Source organism: Megalops cyprinoides, chromosome 3 (assembly GCF_013368585.1).
Source record: "Megalops cyprinoides isolate fMegCyp1 chromosome 3, fMegCyp1.pri, whole genome shotgun sequence".
Classification (NCBI taxonomy): Eukaryota; Metazoa; Chordata; class Actinopteri; order Elopiformes; family Megalopidae; genus Megalops; species Megalops cyprinoides.
Window position 1 is genome coordinate 14087125 of NC_050585.1, and position 23344 is coordinate 14110468.

The 23344-nt window shown below is 48.0% G+C and overlaps 1 protein-coding gene across 4 annotated transcripts in view; it reads left to right on the top strand.

Annotated features, from left to right (window-relative positions):
• The window catches only part of ap2b1 (adaptor related protein complex 2 subunit beta 1), a 30911-nt gene that overhangs the window by 5582 nt on the left and 1985 nt on the right, over nucleotides 1–23344 (top strand). For 3 of the 4 annotated variants that reach the window (XM_036522982.1, XM_036522981.1, XM_036522983.1), the window contains 13 exons: nucleotides 495–590; nucleotides 972–1087; nucleotides 1252–1417; nucleotides 1804–1902; nucleotides 2406–2665; nucleotides 3510–3702; nucleotides 10620–10661; nucleotides 11144–11290; nucleotides 11849–11994; nucleotides 12356–12485; nucleotides 15238–15322; nucleotides 15708–15794; nucleotides 21336–21490. In XM_036522982.1, the coding sequence (XP_036378875.1) occupies nucleotides 495–590; nucleotides 972–1087; nucleotides 1252–1417; nucleotides 1804–1902; nucleotides 2406–2665; nucleotides 3510–3702; nucleotides 10620–10661; nucleotides 11144–11290; nucleotides 11849–11994; nucleotides 12356–12485; nucleotides 15238–15322; nucleotides 15708–15794; nucleotides 21336–21490 (1722 nt within the window). The remainder of the gene's footprint in view (nucleotides 1–494; nucleotides 591–971; nucleotides 1088–1251; nucleotides 1418–1803; nucleotides 1903–2405; nucleotides 2666–3509; nucleotides 3703–10619; nucleotides 10662–11143; nucleotides 11291–11848; nucleotides 11995–12355; nucleotides 12486–15237; nucleotides 15323–15707; nucleotides 15795–21335; nucleotides 21491–23344) is intronic. The other variant, XM_036522984.1, reaches the window with a different exon arrangement.

The following is a 23344-nucleotide window of genomic DNA, read 5'->3' on the forward strand; positions in this document are numbered from 1 at the left end:
GGTGACAGAGTGTGTGTGTGCCAGCTTGGTTGATGTTTATTGCCCAGCCTGTGGCCTGCTTTAGAGACAGTCTGTCGAGTGGTGTGGAATACTGCACTGCTGCGGGGGGGGGTGGCAGGTGGGGTGTCAGTGTTAGCAGAAGGCCAGGCAGACTGAGACAGGCCTGCCGTGCTGGGTGCAAATCGCCTCACACTGGGTGAGACCGTGGCCAGGCAGGATCCAAGGCAAATAGAGCAAATGCAGACTAGCTGGGTAAACGGGCTCCCCAGGTGACAATGGCCGTTAGTGGTTAGGTTCCTCCAGGTGTTCACACAGCCTCGGTCTCCTCTGCTTTTCGTCTGATGCCTGGCCCTTGGCAGAGCGCTCAGGGAAGAGATATGGCGGCTGTTTGAGCTAGAGTAGAGGACCATCCGCTGTGTTAGTTTCCTGTGGGGAAGTGTGTGGTGTGGGCTACATGGGAGGCTCATGTGCGAGGTGCTCCTCTGTGTCTGCAGGTGTTGGCTGAGCTGAAGGAGTACGCCACGGAGGTGGACGTGGACTTCGTGCGCAAGGCCGTGCGGGCCATCGGGCGCTGCGCCATCAAGGTGGAGGTGAGTTGGAGTCCCGTCGGCCCGGGATGGCACGGCTGATGTGCCTGTGGCTTCGACTGGCTGCAGCACAGTCCTTTACAGCTCAGAGTCAGCCTGTGGACCAGCACCCAGCGCACACACAGTCATTCCAGCTGTCCCATGCAGTTTCTAATCCTGAGGTGCCAGTCAATGCAGCCCTTAAGCTCTACATCACAACACCATGAAGCGCAAGCCTTTCCTCTGCCTTGTGGGCTGAGGAAGTTCTCTCCTCCAGAAGGAACGTTGATAATGCCTTTCTCACTGTATTGTACAGAGTGTGACCTCTCCCTAATAACTTTGTGCGATTGCTATAACTGAGCAGTGGAGGCTAAGTATCCCTTCTGTGTGTGTGTGTGTGTTTAGCAATCAGCCGAGCGCTGTGTGAGCACTCTGCTCGACCTCATCCAGACCAAGGTCAACTACGTGGTTCAGGAGGCCATTGTGGTCATCAGAGATATCTTCCGCAAGTACCCAAACAAGTAAGTGACACAAGATGACTAAGTGAATGAGTGTATATTGGAATAACTTAGATTGATATATGTAGTGGATAGACATTAGCATGCTGGGAGCTTATTTGTATCGCCCTTTTTACGGCTGGATAGTGATGAAATGGTATTGATGCACGCGTGATGATTCACCGCAGGTATGAGAGCATTATCGCCACACTGTGTGAAAACCTGGACTCCCTGGACGAGCCGGACGCACGCGCTGCCATGATCTGGATCGTGGGGGAGTACGCCGAGAGAATCGACAATGCCGACGAGCTGCTGGAGAGCTTCCTGGAAGGATTCCACGATGAGAGCACACAGGTCAGTGTGCCTGTCAGTCAGGATGTACACAGGTCAGAGTGCCTGTCAGTCAGGAAGTTCACAGGTCAGTGTGCCTGTCAGTCAGGATGTACACAGGTCAGTGTGTCAGTCTGTCAGGATGTACACAGGTCAGTGTGCCTGTCAGTCAGGAAGTTCACAGGTCAGAGTGCCTGTCAGTCAGGATGTACACAGGTCAGTGTGTCAGTCTGTCAGGAAGTACGCAGGTCAGTGTGCTAGTCAGTCAGACAGACAGGAGGTACACAGGTCAGTGTGTCCGTCTGTCAGGGAGCGAGTTGTTATTTGAGTTATCGCTTCGGACCCCTTTTCTGTTTCATTAATGGGCTTTTTGTGCCATGTGTATACATGGATGTTTGTGTGTATTGTAGGTCCAGCTCACCCTGCTGACAGCCATCGTTAAGCTGTTCTTGAAAAAGCCCTCAGAGACCCAGGAGCTGGTCCAGCAGGTCCTCAGCCTGGCCACCCAGGTGAGACTCAGACAGTGTCCATAGAAACTAAAATGTGCAGGTCTTATGGTTATTGGGGTGTATATTTTCTAATTGGATCAAGTATCAAAAGAGATTAAGTTGGATCAAAAGGAAACACTCCCACAGCATTGGAAGAAATCCTTAGATGTTCCATCTAAGCATTCCATTTTTATTTTTCAAACAGGGCAAACAATGCGATTGGCATTTTGTCGCAAGGAAGGAAGTCTGTGTGGCTAAAGTGCATTTGTGTTTGCCTGTTTGAAGAAGAGATATAATATGTTTTCTTAAATATACTGGGGTTGACTCCGTGTGTTACCCATGTTATACACAGGTGAGACAGATGTCATTCTCAGCATCCGAGGTGTCACTCCAGTACAGAACCTAGTCACATGCAATTACCCAGACACTCGCTTACCTGTTCCCCTCTGAGCTTTCACACAGCAAGGCTTCGGTGTTTCCATCTTCTCCAAAACTCATCACTGCACCGAACCCGTTCCTCGCAGGACTCTGACAACCCCGACCTGCGTGACAGGGGCTACATCTACTGGCGCCTGCTGTCCACCGACCCGGTGACGGCCAAGGAGGTGGTGCTGTCGGAGAAGCCGCTGATCTCGGAGGAGACGGACCTGATCGAGCCCACCCTGCTGGACGAGCTCATCTGCCACATCGGGTCCCTGGCCTCCGTCTACCACAAGCCCCCCAACGCCTTCGTGGAGGGCAGCCACGGCATCCACCGCAAGCACCTGCCCATCCAGCACGGCAGGTGCGTCCCCTCTCGCCTGCGCCCGGAGCCCTGCCCCACCACTCGCAGCAACGATCACGCGTGCCACACATGGCAAATAAGGGATTGCAGTGCATTAATTTGGCAGTACGCTGTGAATGCTCTTTGAGTTTCCACTACTTCAGAATTCAGTCTGCCATTGTAACAGAGAGGGTCCATTTTTAAATTGATTTACGTCAGACATTGAATCTTGTAGCTGTAGACATCGATCTAGGTCAAACTACAAGTAACACATGAGGCATTTGATTGAAATGACTATTGTTACTGCTGTCTCATGTCAAACATATTATTGGCATTAAAATCAGTAGGTTATTTAATATGTTATATAATGTATAGTGATCATGTAGATGCCCACTACAGTACATTCCTGTGTATTGAGTGGAACTGAAAAGGAATTCTGTTTAATCGCCAATAAGCCTTAGAGCCATTCTGTAGTTACTGCTCATAAATCAACTTCATTTATGACCTTTTTAGTTCAATTAACCTAAACCACACAATCTCTGAGTTTTACGTTTGCTTTCTCACATATTGTAGCCTAGACCCTTTTGTATGCACTGTTGTGAATTTTAGGTTGTGCCAGTCACGGTCTGAGGTTCAGCATAGACTTAAAATGCAGACTGCAAGGCGATATTTGAAAGTGAAGCTATCACTTAACATCAGGCGTTGCTTCTGAGGCCATTGAGATCACACTCAGAGTGTCACTTCCCCCTGTGGGTGCATCATTACAATAATGCCTTAAGACTGTTTGGAGGTCAGCATGCGTAGACTGGTGTTGCACACGGAGTGTGTGATGTGTCATTGTGATGCCCCCACCTCCCCCCCTCAGCATCGACACAGGGGAGAGCCCTGTCAGCGCCGGGCCGGCAGCCCCCATGGACCAGCCGCAGGTCATCCCCTCCCAGGGCGACCTCTTGGGAGACCTGCTCAACCTGGACCTGGGCCCCCCGGTCAACGTGCCCCAGGTGTCCACCATTCAGATGGGGGCGGTGGACCTGCTGGGCGGTGGGCTAGACAGCCTGGTGAGTCCTGTGGTGGAGCGCAGCCGTGTCCTCTGAAACACCCAGTATTTCTACCCCCCGGTAGGAGAAAGCGGTGACAGCCAGTCCTTATTCAGGCGTTTCGGCGGAAAGCTACGCTCTCCGATTCCATTATTAGGTTTCGCTCCCGGTTGCAGGCTCTCCCATGGCAGCTCATAATACAAACAGCGACTGGCACTCGCTGGAGCCCGGCGTGCGTGTGCGCGGGCTTGACATGTAGGAGATTGCCTTTCGGTTGCCACGGTTTCATCACACCGGCAGCCCCGTTCCTGTGCTCCACATTCAGGCTTCCCTGCGCCATGAGGGGAAATTAATTATAGACCCGGATGGAATTAACCTATCGATGAACACATCCTTTGAAGCAATTATTCCAGTGACACCAGCCTAAATGTCCGGAATTCTGATTACCCCACGCCCACCAGCCACGAGGAACGATACTGAAACCGTCTAAACGCTCAGCGTTCTCAGAATATCAATCTGGCCTTGTTTAGATGCGCATATCACAACACCTCGTTTATCGAGCTGTTACCGTTTGTGGTGCAGTCAGTGGAAAACCTGAGCATCAGTCAGTCATTCCTCACAACACAAACACCGTTGTCCCGGTGTGTCTGTGCCTGTCGAGGCTCCTGGAGCGTATTTGATTGGCCAGAATTTTCCACATGTCCTCTTAAACCTGCACTGGACAGTGACTTTGAGCTCACAGAGCTGCAGTGATCAATGCTCAGCCGTGGCAGAGCTCTTTTTAGATGTTCACTGCCCCTTGATCTCGATCGATTGTTTACCAAGAACACCTTGGCGGAATATTGCAGCGCTCTACAAAGACCTGTCGATTGCTACATTTTGGAGCTGTCAGCGTTTATTTGCCGCATAGTGTAAATTCAAGTTACATCAGAACATTTCTAAGGCTGTGACATATTTTGAAATTGTTGGTGAATGCTCAACGCACACGGATCCGAACAAAATCCATTTTGGCAATGCGATTTGCTCACAGATTACATGTGTTAAGAATGGGTGGCTATTGCTATTTAGGCCACGCCTCTCCAGAAGCTGCCTTTGATAAACGCATCAGCAAATGTCAAATCAAAATGCATTCATGACAGCACCTGGTTATCAGTGCCATTTTCACAGGAAAAGGCCAGGCCACTCATGTTGGGCTGATAAAATGTCTCCAAGGTTTCCTCCACCAAACAAACAGGATTTTGTTCACCAAAGTATTTTTTTCTCCATTGTGGCCGGCAGGGCCTGTACCCACCACATGTTCTGTTCTGAAAAATTTCCCAGAATAATTTTTCTCTGTAGCAGACCCAGAATGGTTTACCATTGTTTAAATAATATTCTGCGTTACTCAGCAACCTGGATGAACAAGCCTCTGCTTACTAGGCTCCGAGAACATGTTTATAGCTAACCCTTTGGGACATGCTTTGTTTTTCTCTGTTCTTCTACCCTCACTGACTGTTCTCTCTTTTACTAATATTAACAATGAACAAGTTGCCTGGGCTATCATAGATGTGATCCTGATGGAGACAGTGGGGTGGGGGATGTGATGATTCAGTCCTTTGTGTGTACTTGCCTGCTCTTCCCTGTCAGATTGGAGAGGACTCATGCAGCGTGCCTTAGACCTTTTCCCCGTGCCTGGCCATCGTTCTTATCGATTCTCCTCTTCCTGTGTTTTCTGAGTCCCCTATCCCCCACTGTTCTGGCTCCATTCTCAGTAACTTAGCCCAGACGCAGAGACCGATAGGCCAGAAAAGGGTTTGCAATACCAAAATATCCAGGACTCAGTAAACAGGATGTATGAGCCAGTCTTTGCCACTTGACCCCAGCTTGTAGCGTGAGGATGAGCATCACTTGTTCTAAAGTAGCTTAAAAATGTTTCAGAAAACATTTGCAAAACATGGAAGCTACAGGTGAACTTAAGGCAGCTGGAGGTCAGTGCTGTTCCATTAACGTCACTGCAGAAGCACATTTGGGGCCAGATGTTTTCTCTTTTGAAAAAAAAAAAAACAGGAAAATATTAGCTAACAGTGTTCCATTTTCTACAGAGGAGGGTCTTTCAGTCAGAAAAAACTTTTTGATGAGAAATCACTCCTCTTAGTATCATACACCTCCTGCTTAGGGTCCTCTTTCCAGGTCTTTTTGAATGATGGAAAGGTCACAGTTCACTCCTAATTTTAGATTAATTACAATCCTTCTGTCCCAAATCCAGACCGGGACAGCAGTCAGTCCTTTTTTCAGCAGTGCCATTTCACAGAATTTTAAACAGCTTTTACAAGCAATTATTGCTCATGTGAAACTAATGCCTTTCCCCCTCTAGTAAGTTGTTCCCTGGCTTTGCTCTGGCTAGCCAACCAATTAATAGGATTGGTCTGAATTTAATCACAGCCTTTGGATTGAAGATTCTGAGATCAGCGCATTTGGTAAATTTCTGAAGGGTTCAAAAATGTCAAAGGGGAAAAATAGTCTCCTTGTTTGATCTGGGTGTTTTCTGTGTAACTTTGAGAACCTGGGCAGAATGTCCTGAATATTCTGTTTCGGATCTCTCTTCCAATTTGTACCGATGAGCCCTGCTGAAAATCGGCTATTCTGATCACCTACAGTTGAGGTAATAAGAGATAATGTACAACCAGCTCCCTATTGCCGACCTGCAGTGTAAAGTGAGAACAGGGAGAACGTTTCGGACCCTTGTCGTTATGCCACACCCAATAAGGGCAGCTTTCACAGAGTATTTTTTTTATTTCAGCCCTTAAATTCTGTAAAAAAAAAAAAAGTAAATAAATAAATAAATACAAATGTGATTTGTTTGCGACAGGAATCGGGGGGGAAAGAAGCAGGTAAGATTTGGGCTCCCATCCTCTCTAAGGTAATTGGATTTGTGTAGCTGTTGGTGGAGCCCCTGAGGGGATGCCTGTTCCTTTAAATGCCGCGGCTGTCTATCAGTGTCCTGCAGGTGCTCTCCCGTGCGCTTCAATCTCCATGCTCTAAACAACCCAATTGGTTGAGCCGCTGCCGCGGTAACGGGGTCCGGACCGGAGGGGCCTCTTTTGGGCGCGGGTGAAGTGGCATTATCGTTACAGACCTCTTAGGGCCTCCGCTCTGTGAGAATACATTGAGTTCAGCAAGTTATCTCGGTGGCGCCGAGCGAATTCGATGAAGACGGGCAGATTCTATCTACAGTGGGACAGCTGCTGCTGAACCGGAGCGCCGCCGCAAAATGGCCCGTGGCTATATTTAGCCCCCGGATTTCTTTAAGCGCAAATTCACGTGCCGTCACCTCTAAACGGTCCTGACAAAAGCTAATGCTGACCAATCCGATCCAATCACTACTGCCATATCCTCAAATTACGCTGCGCTCCCCATGTCTGGAATGCAGCTGTCCTTCGTAGACATGCTATAAGCTGGAATAGTGCAGGTCGGAGAGTATAGATTTGGGGCAACAGATGCAGCTGAGTCTCATACAGGTGCCATGCTACTTCACAATGTGGAGACAATGGCATAGGAATCAAGGTGGTCCAGTCTGGCAGGCTTTTTAAGATTTAGAGTGTGTGCTTAAATGTGTAAAGTATGTGCTTAAACCACTGTGCCTTGCTGCACCAAGTGCTCTCAGTACAATAACTCATGCAGTTAAGATATTGATCTTCTGATAGGGTAAGACAGGGTTAGTAAATAATACAATATAATGAAGCATGTCAAAGCATTAACATCGATCAATCGATCAATCTGAATGATCAACTGTATGACAGAGAAGACCGATCCAGACATTCTAATGAAAATCTCAAAAAAAAAGAAAACACAAAATCCAATGCTTTACAACTGAGAGGTCTTTAAACCAGGGTATAGGCAATCTTGCCTGTTTGGATAATTCTGTCCCCCACTCCCAAAGCAATCAGTTTCTGTCTGGAAGGCAGGTGGCTGCTTGGGGTTTGTAGAAAGCACAATATTTGGAGGGGCTTTTTGCCAGCTCAGTGCCTTGTATCTGTAAGAACCAGGGCCTACACGTACATGTAATTTTGCAACTAGAAATCGGAAACTAAACAAAGACCATTTGCTTAAAGGTCGTAGTGAGTTTCGGTCATGGACATTTTCCGTTCTTACAAGCGGTCATGTTGGTTGTTCTTATTCCATACCCTCGCGAGCCAGGGTGGCTGCTTAGGTGGGGTGCTGCAGATTTCTGCCTACACAGTGGAAGTCAGGTCAGGAAGGTCAAGGCACAGCAGATTGATATATGCGGCATGACATACACTATCAAGGCCTTGAGGCTGAATTTTATAAGCTGACCTCTTTGGACAGCTGAACTAATACGTGGGGTGCATTGGTTGTTCTCTGACGTAGTACTCTTATTGCAAAAAAAATTGCATCCAGAACTTGCCTGGGGGTTGAAAATCTTAACTCCTGGTACTGAGACCTAGCCTCTCAATGTTGTAAAACACTGTATTAGTCTGGTCTAATCTGGTTTTAGAGCGTGTTGATGAACACCCTAGATATTTTTTGGGAGTAAAAATGTGCACTGGCCAGGTAATGCACTCTTGTTCCAGGCCAAGAGGATAAATGAGGTGAGTGACTCCCCACCTCCCTCTTGTTGGATGTCAGTTCGCTTTGCAGTTAATGCACCTTGCCTGGCACGATGGCCTTAATCTGTCTGTTTCCGTGTACTCGCCTGTAAACATCAAAAAGGGGCGGTCGCGGACGAGCCAACGCGCCGTGGATTCCACGCAGCCAAGCTGAGAGGAGTCAGCAGCAGAGGTCTCTGTGTCTCCGAATCAAAGAGTCGCCCGCAGCGACGCGCTGTATTGGGCTGCAGAGCCGGAGTGCAGTCACATGGTCTCTCCCCTCTGGGTAAAGCACGGGCATGAGTCGGGCCGAGACGAGATGAGTTTCAGCATTACACCTTGCGCGAGCGTGAAAAGATGAAACAGATTTTTTTTAAAAAACTTGCTGTTTTAGAGAACACAGAATAAAATACGATTCTGTACCTTCCAAAGAACTGCGCGTGCAGACCCAGTACTGGGGATGGAATTCTCGGCTTGGGGTCAGTCCAGGTAGAGAGCACTGTTCACTTCCATCAGACTGAAGTTATGCACACGTAATCCTCCTCGCTGCCTGCCCAGTTCAGCGTTAGCGATTCACAGTGTGAGAGATGGCCGTGATAGCACGACCTGCATGGCTTTTCACTGCAGGGCAAAATCTGCCTTTCTGGAGTGCAGTGCAAAAAGTTTTGGTCGATGGAGAAAAAAAAAATCTTGCCCGAAGCACAGAAAAAAATAGAACAGGTAGAGCAGGTTTGTTTTAACGTCTATTGTCGGTGGAGTCTGGGGAACAAAAACGGCATAAAAGATGGTGGTGGCATAAAAGGGTGTTTCTAGGCGTACTTTTCCTATTTCCTGAGACACTTGCTTTGCACAGTTGTATATCTCTTGTTGTTTTTACATTTGGAATTCAGCTGCTGCTGTGGATCTTAAATCTCTTTATTTAGGGCTGATGAGAAACATCGCTCTCGCTTGCTCTCAAAGAACAGATTAGTTGTTTAATGATCCCTGGCAAGTGTGTACTTATTATGTTTATTTTTTTTTTTTCCCCTTTTTTAAGCAGTGTTTCGATTCCCTGTGGATTGGGGCTGTTAGACTGAGGAATGTGGTGTTGCACTTTTTCTCCAAACAGCACCAGTGGGATTCATTTAGCATAAAGAACTCCGGCGTTTGCCTCATTTACCACAACTGATCTTTCAGCATCCGGAACCCCGCAGCGCCGGGTGGCGGTTGAGTGCTGCTCTCTAGCATTTCCCTCATGTACCACAGTTGATCTTTGGCCCGTCTGTACACCCACTGTGCGGCTCTGTTCTAACTCGAATCCCGGTAAACACACCCTAACCTGTGAGGATAGTGTAACGGGTGGAAGCCCTGCAGAAGGTGTCATTTCCTAAAACCACCCCATCGGAGCACAGCTTGCAGCAGCGCCCCATTCACTCTGTTCAGGCTGTGATTTGTGTCTTGCTTGCTGCTGAGCTGTAAAGTTGTTTTATTGCGTTCATTTTACCCCGTACGCCATCAAGGTGACATTGCACTGTGAATCTCATTCAATACGAAGAGCTCTTAAGACTTTACGACTCTACCCACTACTTTATTTTTATTTTAATACTTATGTGTAATATAGTTGATGACATTAATGCAGTCAGTGCTCTTTTAGAGGTTGCTCTTCTTAAAATAATGATTTGATAGCATGCTGACAGCAGTGAATCAGAGGTCATAAATAAACCCCTCAGTTTTTACTGTAAAGGTAAACCGTAGCTCAGTTTTATCAGATTTCACCTCGCGAGCTTTCTGAGATGTGTGGGAATTCACTAAAAACCAGGAGCGGGCTCCAAAAAACAAGCTGACCTCACTGACTGTTCCTGGATCAGAAAGCCCGCTCACACGACTCCACCCCCCTCTGAGTGTTCGAGTGCAAGGCTGGTGCTGTCAGAGACGAGCTCGGGTTATGAGGACGGCTCTGTTTGCTCTGTCTCAGCCATGCATACCCTCATCCTTTTCTTAATGCCTGTCGAGGTTCATGGTCCGGTCCGGTCATCAGCGTGAGCGGCCATCAGTGATGACTGGGTTCTTTTAACATCCTACTTAACTTAATGTGAATCTCTTCCTTTAACATACAGATGGGACTTGACATGAGCAAATGATCCTCTCAGTGCATTAAGGACCTGAGGGTGGGGTGGTGTGGGGTGGGGGGGGGGGTGTCACTGTGGACTGAAGGGTGGGAGGTTGCGGTTCTTTGGTTGGGATGCTAAGCGCTTCTCTTCCTTTCTCTCACTCTCTCCCTCTCTCTCTCTCTCTCTCTCTCTCTCTCTCTCCTCTGTCTGTTTGGCTTTGTCTGTGTGGGTCTGGATATGGGTCTTCTTTTCTCTTTTGTAGCTCGGGGGAGACCTGGGAGGAGGTGTTGGGGGAAGTCCAGCAGTAAGTGGCACCTTACGTTCGTTTGTTTGCTCATTTTGTCTGCATTCTGCATGTTTTAAAGGTTAAATACGCAGGTTCCTAGCAGGACAGAGGCGACAGCCTTGTAGATGTGTATCGAATATCCTGTCCCCGCGCAATGCGAGGAGAACTGATCTGATTGGGTTCTGTTAATTATTCATAAACCTTTCTGCTCACACATTCCCTTGCTGCAGTTCATTGCCAGGTTTAAAATGCACGCTTTGTTAATCCCGGCTGTTCCAAATTCATGCAGCCGCTGACGAGGTGGAACAGAGCTTTGTTTTTTCGGAGGGTCTTCTAAAATCTGGAACTGGACACCTAGAGAGAGATTAGTGGTGAAGCATATGAACCAGAACCTGTCCTTTTAACCTTTAAATGGGTTGCTGTGGACTTGTGGCCCTGTGGTGGCGTGGGCCCGCGTTCCGCATTCTCACCCCCTCTGCGTGCCCCCCCCCCCCCCTTAGGTGGGACAGAACTTCATCCCGTCCTCGGTGCCCAGCACATTCGCCCCCTCGCCCACCCCGGCGGCGCTCAGCAGCGGCCTCAACGACCTGTTCGACCTCTCCACCGGCATGGCCATCACCACCGGCGGCTACGTGGCTCCTAAAGCGGTGAGTGCCCCCTTCACCTGGTGCGTCTGAGGAAGAGTCGGTGCCCGCTGATCCAGGGCAGCGCGTAAATATAGCGAAATACTCTGGGGGAGAGGCAGAGCAAGAACAATACCCAGTCATTAATAACGGTTATGCCTAGAACAGCAGCTGCTCCATCTCGGCCGGCCGAGGCCGTGTGCTCCGCACGCTGAAGGCCTGTGTGGTGTCTGTCAGAGTGTGCTGGCTCCCATCTCCTCAGCCCACCTTCATGTGGCTTCTGATGCTGTTAGAGTTCTTCTGCTAGGCTACTGAGTGTCTCTCCGGCTCCCCACAGCTGTTAATATCATATACAAGTACACAGAAAGTAAGCTGTGGGTGTGTGTGTGTGTGTGTGTGTGTGTGCGTGTGTGCTTGTCTTAGTGTGTGTGCGCGTGTGCATGCATGTATCCTTGTGTGTGTGTGCGCATGCATGCATCCTTGTGTGTGTGTGTGCGCGTGTGTATCCTTGTGTGCGTAGGATTTATAGTGTGTGCGTCAGGATCAGGCCAGTGTCATTAAAGCCGCCCCGCTCTGTGGCAGGTGTGGCTGCCAGCAGTCAAGGCCAAAGGCCTGGAGATCGCCGGAACCTTCTCCCGCAGACAGGGTCATATGTACATGGACATGACCTTCACCAACAAGGCCCTGCAGCACATGACCGACTTTGCCATCCAGTTCAACAAGAACAGGTGAGGGAGGGGCACCGTGCGAGCTTCTCCATGTCAGGCCTGTAGTCTTTGAGCTGCCTGCACACTCTTAGTTCTTGCAGTCATCCAAGTCCTGCTGCTGTTTATTTGTTATTTACTTCCATTTAAAACCCTAAACACATTTCATTTAGTCAGTGGTTTTGGGGGATATGGTAATATATTTGTTGTGTAGACCACAAGCTAAGCCTGCAAACCAGTACACAGAAAGGAAAATTAAAACTCTTAATTTCCCTCACAAGTTGTATTTTGATTGAATTTTAATTAGGATTTGCCACTCCTGCATCTTTAACAAACTCCTATGTGTTTATGGATGTGTCTTTTGTATGCTTGTGTTTTTGTACAGTTTTGGGGTGATCCCCACCACACCCCTACCCATTCACACCCCTCTGATGCCCAGCCAGAGCATCGACATCTCCCTGCCGCTCAACACCATCGGGCCCGTCATGAAGATGGACCCACTCAACAACCTGCAGGTAACCCCCCCCCCCCCCCCAGCCACCCACGCTAGACGCACACCGCTCCAGTGCCTCTCACCCTACAGATTCCCCTAAAGGGTTAACGGGAGGATGAACACAGAGGCTCGCATGGCTAAAAGAGACAGGGTGCACAGCCAGCCTGAGAGGCCTTGATAAAGGCTGTTTGGGGGGGGAGGGGGACGCTGGGGGGGGGGGGGGGGGCTTGATGGTGACTGCCACGGTGGTGGGTTTAATAGAGGTTTTGTGGCGAGACGGCAGCCAGCTGTTAAATGAACTGCACTCCTGACTGGAGCGCCGCAGTGCCGCCACACATTCCTCAATCCGCAGCACTGACATCGAAACAGGCCCCCTTATTATGATTTTCAATTTGCTCAGCAGGCAGCCTCGTCCGGGGGGCAGGCGCTTTGCATATTACCCGTTTACGCCTGGGTGTTTTACTGAAGCACCGGGCTTAAGGCTGCCATGAATGACCTGAGACTGGAACCCGTGACCTAGCTGTGAGCCCGATTCCTGACCCACTGCACCGCACTGCATGTGGTTACTGTGCGTGTCCAGTGCGCCACATTCATTAGCGAGGGCGTCCCTCAGAATCACAGCCTCAAGAGCTCCATGAACGGCCTCGCAGCTTTAAACCTATTCTACCCTTTGCTGTTTGTACAGAAACTGAGCGCAGGCTTGGTTCAGCTCTGAACAGTGTTTAGTAACTCTTCCCCATGGGTTTGGAAATAAAGGCGCGAGCTGTCACACGAGCCCAGCTGGTCACAGCTCCAGCTGGGCAGTCCAGCCTGCGAGGCTCATTCTGAGAAGAGCTGCTGTCTCATAAAGATCCGTCACGCCCCTGTCTCATCCAGCCCGGCCCCCCTCTCTCGACCTTCACTGTGCAAGGGTGGGCAAGAACGGCAGGTGTCTGGCCGACCTGTGCTAAGCAGGACTTCTGGAGCTGGAGTGTGTGCCAGGCAGACTGCTGATTTACCCTGTACTGATCAAGCCTGTGCTGGAAAGCTAGCGCAGTTTCAGGAGGCTTTGCTGCATGGGGCCACTTTAAAGAGGAAGTTCATGTCAGCGCCATCAGTCTGAGACTTAGTCACATGAGCCATTAGAAAGCTCTGGGTTGTTGTCCAAAGCTGAGGCTTAAGTGAAGTGATTTTAATGGTGAATTGACACACCTAGAAAATCTTTTTTTTTTTTTTGGCTTTTGTATATGGAAAGTAATAAAGCATGTTCGCCCTCCTCACTGGGTTTGGCTAGTTACTGTGAAACAGGAGTAATCCGGGGCTTGAGCTAACGTCAGTGTTTTGACATTGTCTGAGCTGTCTGAGAACACAAGGGTTTAGGAAGAGGGGTGGAATTAATGGCCTCCTCGTATCAATTGAGTCAGACACTCTATAGTGATGAGATGGGTCCAGCTTTTTTAATAGCTGTTTTACCCTGATTCACTCAGCACTTGCCGTGTCCCCATCCCTTCAGTGTCATTGAATCATAATTATAGATGGGATACGATTCATTGATACCGGCAATGAACATTACAAAGGGAATATTGAGAGTTTATTAATTCTGGTAGGTCATGATAATGAGTGCCCGCCAAGAATGATGCGGACCAAGAAATATAATTTTCATTGTAGGAGCCCCAGTCTAGTCTGAATGGATTGTTATTCAATCTGTTTCAAGGCATTATGTGTCTAAATTCTTCCTGGTGGTCCTTTAGCTGAGGCAGGAGCTTTCTTTCAGGCGTCCTGTAATGAGCTGCCTCATCCTGGATGGCATTGTGCTTAGACTCCTCTGTTAAACGCATTGAGCAGCCCGACCGAGGGAGCCTTTTTTGGAGTTTAATATCCTCAGGACAGATACCTGATTGATCCTCGGTCAGATAATGCAGTACCTTGTGTACTCACTCCTGGAGTGCAGCTGAATGTAGGCGATATGGCCATTTAGGTGCCCTGCTTACAGATTGACTTTTGATCGTCTGCCCCAGATCCTGCTAGCTTTTTTTTTTTTTTTGGGGCCGTCATGATCAATCGCAGTGCTGCTCTCTTAAATGTGGCGTTCAGGCAGTGTGTAGGTGTTCGGGGCTTTTTTTCTCTCTTCAGTTTTGTGAGTGATGTCATTGCGAGAGAAAGGACAATTGGGTCACCGCAGTTCCCAGGGCTCCCATCAGTCATGCATTATAGAGCGAGGCAGCGTAGGCCTCAGCCTGTCCTCGCTCACCCTGTATCTGCCGCTATGCACTTGTTACTCTCAGACATTCAGCGTCCGCCTCTCCGCACAGTCAGCCGTTAACCCCAGAGCCGGCTCTCAGGGAGTCCCGCCAGGGAAAAAACCCCAGCCCCCCTGAGGTAGCCGAGGCGCGGCGTGGCGTGGATGCTGGCCCCACGTCCCCCTCTCGAACCGCAGCCCCCCTCGCCCGCTGAGGTGTTTTCCGTCCCGGTGCGCATAGAGACGCCCGCGAGTGCACAACATCCTCCTGCCGCCACTGGCCGTATGAATATTTCATGGGCGGATTTAATATCGGGAGAGCCAGCAGCCCTGTCCTTGGACGTCTGCTCGTTCTGCCTACGTGCATTGTCTCAAAAACCGCGCGGGCCGGACCGGAGCTGGTCCCTGTTAAATTATATTACAGGAAGTAGAAGTGCGGGCAAATTCAGCGCAACCCTTACCTGGCATAACTATTGGGCCGCTGGTCTGGTGAAGAGGCAGGTGTTCCAGCGCGCGGGAATCTTTTCACTGACCCTGTACCTGCTTTCATCAACAGGTGGCTGTAAAGAACAACATTGATGTCTTCTACTTCAGCTGCCTCATTCCACTCAACATCTTCTTCGTGGAGGATGGAAAAATGGGTACGTATCTGTTATTTGCCGTATGAAACACAGTTGCCTTTGAGTGCTTGATTGGTTCAGACCTAATGCTTCCACAGCGTGCTTTTAAAAATGAACTTAAACAGCCCCTTTCATCTGATTTGTCAGTTATACAGTAACGCGTTTAAAGAGTGCAGTTTTTGAGGACTCAGGAATGAATAAAAATGCTGACAGTATGCTAACAGGCAGTGTTAGTGACTGGTTCAGCCAGATTTTTCATCCTATAGCCAGAGGTGAAGATAGTCCTGATTGATTAGATTTCTCCTTGAGTCGGCCCTGGTCCCTTGTTTGGAATTCTCCTAGAGGGTAAATCTCTGAAGTGTTTGATCAGGGATTCAGCCTGAATCTTGTTTCTCTCCTACCACAGAGCGCCAGGTCTTCCTGGCCACCTGGAAGGACATTCCCAATGAGAATGAGCTTCAGTACCAGATCAAAGAGTGCCACCTAAATGCAGGTAAAGGTAACCCTGGGTGATAATGTTTCTCCACTGTGGTCTTCATACAGTTACAGGCTACATGCTTGGGTTACTGTCTTACAACATGGTCTAATCCATACACAATTGTAAGAAGACACTTGTGCTAAACTGAAGTCTCTGCGTTAGAGCCAGACACATCATAAGTACGTTTCAGCTGACTGCCATGTCTCATTCGTGTTGAAAAGGGGAGCTGTTCACACTTTGTGTACAGCCTGGTTTAGGTTGCGGTCCCGCCAAAACGTGTGGGCCTCTTTCCTCCATCTGCATGGCTTTGAAAGGCTCTTCCTGCAGCGGGAGAGTCACAGATGGCGAGCAAAAGGGGGAGGGGTCAGCATCCGACCGCTCGCGAACAGGAAGTGAGAGACGCGGCGCTCGACGGCGCCCGGTGGAGCGCAGCCAGCAGCCGTGCCTACATCTGCCAGCCTTATTTTTAACTCTGGTGTTAATGAAGCCCTGTCACATGAGCGCTGAGAGAGGCACACCTCTGAAAATAAACAACTCCAGAGGTGCACCGGAGGGCCCTCCTGCTGCAGTTCGGCTGCGCTGAGCAGTCACGTGAAGTCGCCTGCGCTCCTGATAACTCAGCGCGCGCTTTCAGCTGTGAAAAACTCTTTCTTCTAAAGGCGTGGTAGTCCTTGTTTTTTTGCACCACCTTTTATAATCTCCTGAGGATTTTGCAGTGTGAATCGACCACCTGATTTTTTTTTTTTTTTTTTTTTTTGGTGGGGAGGATAATCCTTTTGTTCTAGGCATGTAGTTACGGCTATCGCAGTTTAGTTGGGTTGAGCTGTACGATTTTGTGTTTGCGGCATATGGACACTGTATGAGAGTGATAATTCCAACAGTGCTGTCAGATCCACGTGAAACAAACTGCAGTTAATGAAGGCCCACTGTTCCACAGCTATGTGTATTACAGCTCTGCAATGGCGTGTATACTGGCCATGCTGCTGTGTGTGTGTGTTTGTGTTTTTTTTTGCTCCTGTTGGTATAGGCGTGGTAGACATCTTTTTAAAAATTATTTAGTGGTTCAAAACATACCGTACCGCATCCTCCCCGACTTAATGCATGTGTGCAGTTCGCCCCTCCATACAAATCTGCATTAATGTTAATATTATATAAGGATATTTATTCATATTTATAAGTATTCATGTTTGAATATACTCACACATGTAACAGATGGTGTAAATACACAGTAGCGCGAGTGGTTTAAGAATGACGGGACGTGGCGGACAGATCTGACGCTAATCACAGCCTTCAGGCCGGTGATTTATTTACGCGGTGAGCAGGGCAGCACACAAACTCAAAGGATGAAATGAATAAATCATCTCCAGCTCCCCCGCCCAGTTCCGCAATGAAGCAGCAAGCTGAAATAAGAGACAACACAGCAAAGTGAAACAAAGAGTTTCAGTGTGGGGGGAAAAATAAAAAAAAAATCATTGTTGCCTTTGTAGATTTCTCCTTTTTTATTTAATCTTAACGCTTTTGCTGGCTCTCAATCTCACTTCAGGATCCCTCGCCTGTTGCAGGGCTGCCTACGTTGTTATAAAAATTGAAGAAAATATTCCTAGCTAGCCAGATCCATAAATTTCTCCTCCCCTTCCCAGGAGAGAATTGATAAAATGATTTACCATGAGCTCATTTACCATGAACTTACTGGCCTAACAATAGGATATTGCGTCCAATTTGCGTATTTGGTTGCAGCTCTGATGTCCTCTATGGATCGCTAATAGTCTGAGGAACAAAACGTGAAACGCCACTGCACCATTGTGCTGCCCGTGCACCTATCTGGAGCTGTAACCTTGGCTGAGGCCAGCTGTTCTCACATTTGTCTGCTGAGAGTCTGTCGTCACCAGGTTGGATTCAGGTTGAAAAGGCTTTTTGAGCACAATGGACCTGATGTATTTTCCTGGGATGAGAAGCCAAATACAGACGCACACGCACAAACACACACACACAGACATGGACGCATGCTTAAAATATGATGCTTTAGAAATTGCTCTGATTTTACTCAACATAGAGTCACATTTGCAGGCAGTTACTTCAAGCTCTGCTTGCTTGCTGTTTTAAACTGACCATTTTATGCATTGTCATTGCATACATACGGGTGTGTTAGGGGAGAGATCCTGAATTTTTATGTAGGTGTATAGTGTAATCTGTACTTTCACAATGTGAAATGGGATAGAGTAGTATAGTCCCCTTGGTCCCAAGAGCTCCATTCACAAATTCTTCAGTACCGGTTTTATGTAAAACTTTAATGAAGCTCACAATGATTAAGTAGCTTTTTATTCCGACCGATCCCTGCACATCACTGAAACGCATCTCAAACAAACCATGCTGGAGTCCGATTTTTCCCTTTGTCTGTCACATCAATCTCGTGTTGATTATTTGGTGTGAAAATGCCATGTAATGATGAAGTACCCTGTATCAGTGCAAGCCCCAACAAAGCTTTCCTTGGCCCTCAATTCATCAGCGCTTCATTTGTATTCATCAGACTGTAGCCAATCAATTTCACACTGCACGCGGAACCTGTCCGGGATGAGAGTAGGAATTGGATGAAAACGATGTTTGTTTTAGAGTGATAGGATTCAGGAGAGGGTAGCACTGCTCCATGGCTCCAGGGTTTCAGACCTAAGCAGGTGTGTTTGTATCACTCACACTCACTCACTCACTCACACACATGCACGCATGCATGCACACACACACACACACACACACACACACACACACTCCCAGCTTTACCTGCACTCTCACACTCACATTCAGATACACTCACACTCTGACACAAACACTCACACCTACACTGTCACTGATACATATACATTCTCACTTACATTCAGACACGCACACACACCATGCCAATGGCTACCCCCAATGACATGCGTGATGGACACCTTGACTCCTTTTAAGTCATCAGACTCAAGTTTTGAAATCCTGCGTGTCGTACCTTTTTAACCCCTGAAATGAGGGTAACCTTTGTGTGCTCTTGGCTTGCCTTTGCGTCTCTAGCCTCTAGATTTATGGGCGCCTCAAGAATAAGCAGCTTGGGAACAAATGAAAGGTTTAGGACGCTTCTTCCGTTCTTTTTTTGTTTGATGAGCTGTCAGGTACAGTACCTGACAGCAGTTTTTGGCTTGGGTCTGAGATAAATCTCTTGTGGTCATTTCTTTTCTCAGAAAAGGACGGCTGAAGGTGACACTCAGAACGTTTGCTCTTTAACTTCCATTCAGAATGTAGCTGTATGCCGTGTGTGTGCATTCACCGCCGGGCAATTCCAGAATGGCGCGTCTTGGACACTGAGAAGGGAACTGCATCTCGAAGCCCTTATTCTCAGAAAAGCGGTCTGCAAGACACTGATCACATAGTTAGAGTCATCTCCAAAATTGAAGAGAAAATGAGAAATAAGTATGAGTCATGGGAAATTGCTCCAGCCCAAATGGAGTGAAATTTTGCATGTAGCAGTAGAATCTAATTTTATTATTTTAGCCATTGACTGAGCAGTTGAAGAGTGATTTCACACCTTCATCATTGTGTTTTTACATTTTTGTGCTAATGAAGGCAGCAATGGCTAGTACTAAAATGAAACCAAAAATATATTTTTCTCAAATGAAACATTTTTAGTTCAATTTATGGAAAATAATTGAACAGATAAGCATTTGCTCTGATATTTTTTTTCCCACCAGTTCATAATTCAGAGAAATGTATTATTTTTTGCTTTTCCGGGGCACTCAGAGAGACGGCGTTTTATCCTGAGCTTCATTTTCCAGTAATGATGGAGGTTTCAGTCACCTCACTGTGTGGCTGGCTATGGCGCCTGCTTTCTGAAGAGACACCAAGTCAGCGTGATGACCGGTGAACCAAATCCAAACAGAAAAGCTAAGCCTTGAGAGTGGGGAAACCAAGGCAACCTGTTGGGCGAAATGCCTAAAAGCGAAAATGCAGTACAGGAATCTCATTTCAGGGTTATTTATGCCAGCTCCGTGTAGAATTTTGATCTGTTTCCCTGACTGGCTTTGGATGAGTTGATCTGCTTCCCTGACTTGAGACGAAACTATTGTGGATCAGCCTTTGTCTAATTAAGACTCCCTGTCGCAGGAGTCTGCTGTACATGACGGACTTACACACTGCTGGATAAAAATTACAGGCGTACAGACAAGCCTCTCACACCAGTGAAGGAGGATAATGGGCTCCACTTCACTGACTTCCACACAATTCAAATACCGTCACAGGTATCCTGAGTAATCTTGGGAGTGGATGTAAGGGTGCTCATATTGTTTCAACATTACATTGAAATTCATAGGGGGGATATTTTGGTCCTTTGACTCTGGGTGCTGTTACTTATAAGGGCCGGGGTCTTACCTGCACGCTCACACTGTAGACGTTTTGACAGCCTGTGTAGGTGCTTGAAGCAGTCGAGTGTGTGGGGGTGTTGCAGAGCTCCTGCCAGCTCCCGCTGCGCCCCTGCTCATAGAAATTCGGCGAAGACCGGTTTTTGAACAAAGCCTCGCCTCCCCTCACCTGTCATTTCATCTCCCCTCTCCTGAAGTGGGATTCTCTCCGGCCTGTGATCTCTCTCCAGGGCTGAGAATCCAGGGACTTCTGCTCCAGATGGCACCCTGCAGCGTCAGGTTCAGAGCCTGTGGTAGCTTATTAGCCCCTGTGGACGCTTGGCCCGCAGATCCACCCCCCGTCAGTGATTTGTAGGCGGTGAATGTGTCTGGTGTCATTATGAAGTTTGTGGCTTGTTCTCAATGTAAACAGCTTCATGTAGCTTTTAATTGCAGAGTTGGCAATGGCTGGCGTGATGAGAGATGACTGATTATCTTTGCAGCGCCATCATATTCGCTGGTTAGCCATCCTGTCAAACTTTGAGGCTAACAGCCTTGATAGTGACAGTGACAGTGTCAGATTAAGGCATTAGTCCCCTCTGTGAATTGCTGGCTGTAAGCAATCGAAAGGAAGCAGCTAGAAACATGTTTAAGTGTTACAGACGGTGAGTAGCTGAGGGACCAGTCAGATCAACAGCCATTTATATAGATAGAATCAGCATTGTGTATTTTCCCACTAGTTCTCTGTAAGGTGACATTTTTAGAGCAGAATCCCTCCTTAGTGAAGAAGTTTGCACTTACCATTGTATTTGTGTTTATGCGTGATTTAGAGTGAGTCAGTTTATAGCATATAAACCTGTAGTGTTGTGCTTATTGCTTGTATTTAGTGGATTTACTTTGTATTTTGTCATTTTTACTTTCACCAGGTGAATATTTTGTCAGTTCCTTTTTTATAGAACCTTAGTGTAGTCTTTATTCATCTGTCTTCAGCTGAAATGGGCCAATTTTCGTACTTTGTGTGGTTTTAAAAGGTCTGCACAGAAGGCTCATTCTCGAGAGATGTCTCCCCAATTGTCAGTTTGGCCTTTGTTGCTCACTGTAACTGTAACTCATCAGCAGCAATAGACCAGCACACTGTCAAAACACTGGAGTCCTCAAGGCACATCCTTAACAGTGTCTGTATCTGGGTCTGCAGACACCGTCTCGGGGAAGCTACAAAATAACAACATCTACACCATCGCCAAGAGGAACGTGGAGGGTCAGGACATGCTGTACCAGTCCCTGAAACTCACCAACGGCATCTGGATCCTGGCAGAGCTACGCATCCAGCCCGGCAACCCCAACTACACGGTAACATCACCTTTCTCCTTCTCTCTCTCCCTCCCTCTCCCTCTCCCTCTCCCTCTCCCTCTCCCTCTCTCTCTCTCGTTCTCTCTCTCTCTCTCCTCCTCCTTTCCCTTCCTCCACAGCGCTGAGGTGTGTGCTTCTGGGAAGAGCACACACCTCCGCAGCCAGCCTATACTGACTCTGGTGGTAGGCCTAAATGGGACGTTGTACTATGCGAGTGACAGACCAGGGTGATTTATGGCAGCTATCCTCGCTGCGCCAACAGTTTTATGGAGCTGTGTGCTTAGCCTTTAGCGCCTTTCATAAAGGCCTTTTTTTGGGGCACGGGGAGTGCAACTTGAAAAGCGTGAAATGGAGTCCTCTTTTGCTCAGACGTACTGAACCCTATCCTATATCCCATCATGCCTCGGCACGTTCCAGCCGGCCCCTTTAATATTCTGCATGGCCGCTGGAGCTCTCCTCCTTTCGCCTTGATGAATAGGTGGTCCTGCGATGCTGCGTTCCGCTAGGCTGGGCTCCAGTCCCCACAGCAGGGGGAGTGAAGGTCAAGAGGAACACGCAGCTCACTAAAAAGTGGTGCGAGCGGGAGCACCTGAGGCAGCGCTCCGTAAGGGGAAGCTAAAAATGAAGCTGCCGGGCTGCTCCTCTGTGTCCTCAAGTGCTGACAGGTCTATATCTGATAAGGTGTGTTTTTGTTGGGTCTTTTTTTTTTTTATATTTACATTGGTTAGGACTTTAGCTCTGTTAGAACATTAATAAAATGACCAAAATTTGTTGGGTTCAGGTCTCCTCAAAATCCAGGATCCCAAAACCTGTACTCTATATTTGTCCCTTATTTTTCTTGAATTTGCATATGCACATTTTTAAGCTGGGTTTCTGAATACATTTGCACGTTTTAGTATTATTATAATAGTCTAATAGTGGTGTTAAGCTCTGTATTTAAAGAAGAAAAATATTCTTTTATATATGGTAAACCTATTGTGACAGGGGTCTTATATCTAGCGGCTGAAACCCAACTCTAATTTGTACGGCAAATTACCATTAACGTACTTCTTTCCTGATGAATTTGTCCTTCTGCTGGCATGATAAATCCTTTGTTGAGAAGGATAAGCACCCGGCAGCGCTTGGACTTAAGGCAAGAAAACGTCAAGAAGTGACACCCATCCGAAATCGCCGCCGCTCTGTCAGATAAAAATAGCTCCGGTGAAGGCAGGCTCGCTGTAAGAAGTGCCAGCGCGAAGCCGAGTGATGTAGGAACAGCTCATCCTGGCTGTTCATTGTTTACAGTACTTAGACAGGGAAGAGCGGGTCCCTGACAGCCAGCTCTCCGCCAGCGTCGAGCGCAGACTCGGAGCTGCCAGTCCTGATGAAATGTTTATTAGTGGCTCAGCTCGTTCTGGCTCCGGACTCCAGAGAGCGCCGGCTAAATATGTTAATCTGCGGATTAATGTGTCCTGGTCCTAATTGTTTTAAAGGCATCTGCTCAGTAATGGCCCGTAGGCTTGATTACTTGGTGTCCCCCAAGGTAAGCCTGCTCGGCCTCGCCGCCGCTGCTATCGGTCTATTCCGTCTAATTGATTTTTAATGGGGATCCAGACCTGGCTGTTATTTTGGTGATTAGCGCAGAGACCCTGGGGGAGGTGCACCTGAGGGGGAAGAGGCTATTGTATCAGGTAGGCATCCATGTGTCTGTCAACACGGCTGAAGACAGACCCACCACTGCCCAGGTGCTCCTCTCAGACCCCCAAACACCCATGTCTGTGTGGATTACCAGCACTGGGGGAGTAAGATCAATCAGGGTGATAGTGTGTAAATCGGTGATATTTTTAATGGTGAATGAGATGATACAGGTCTGTA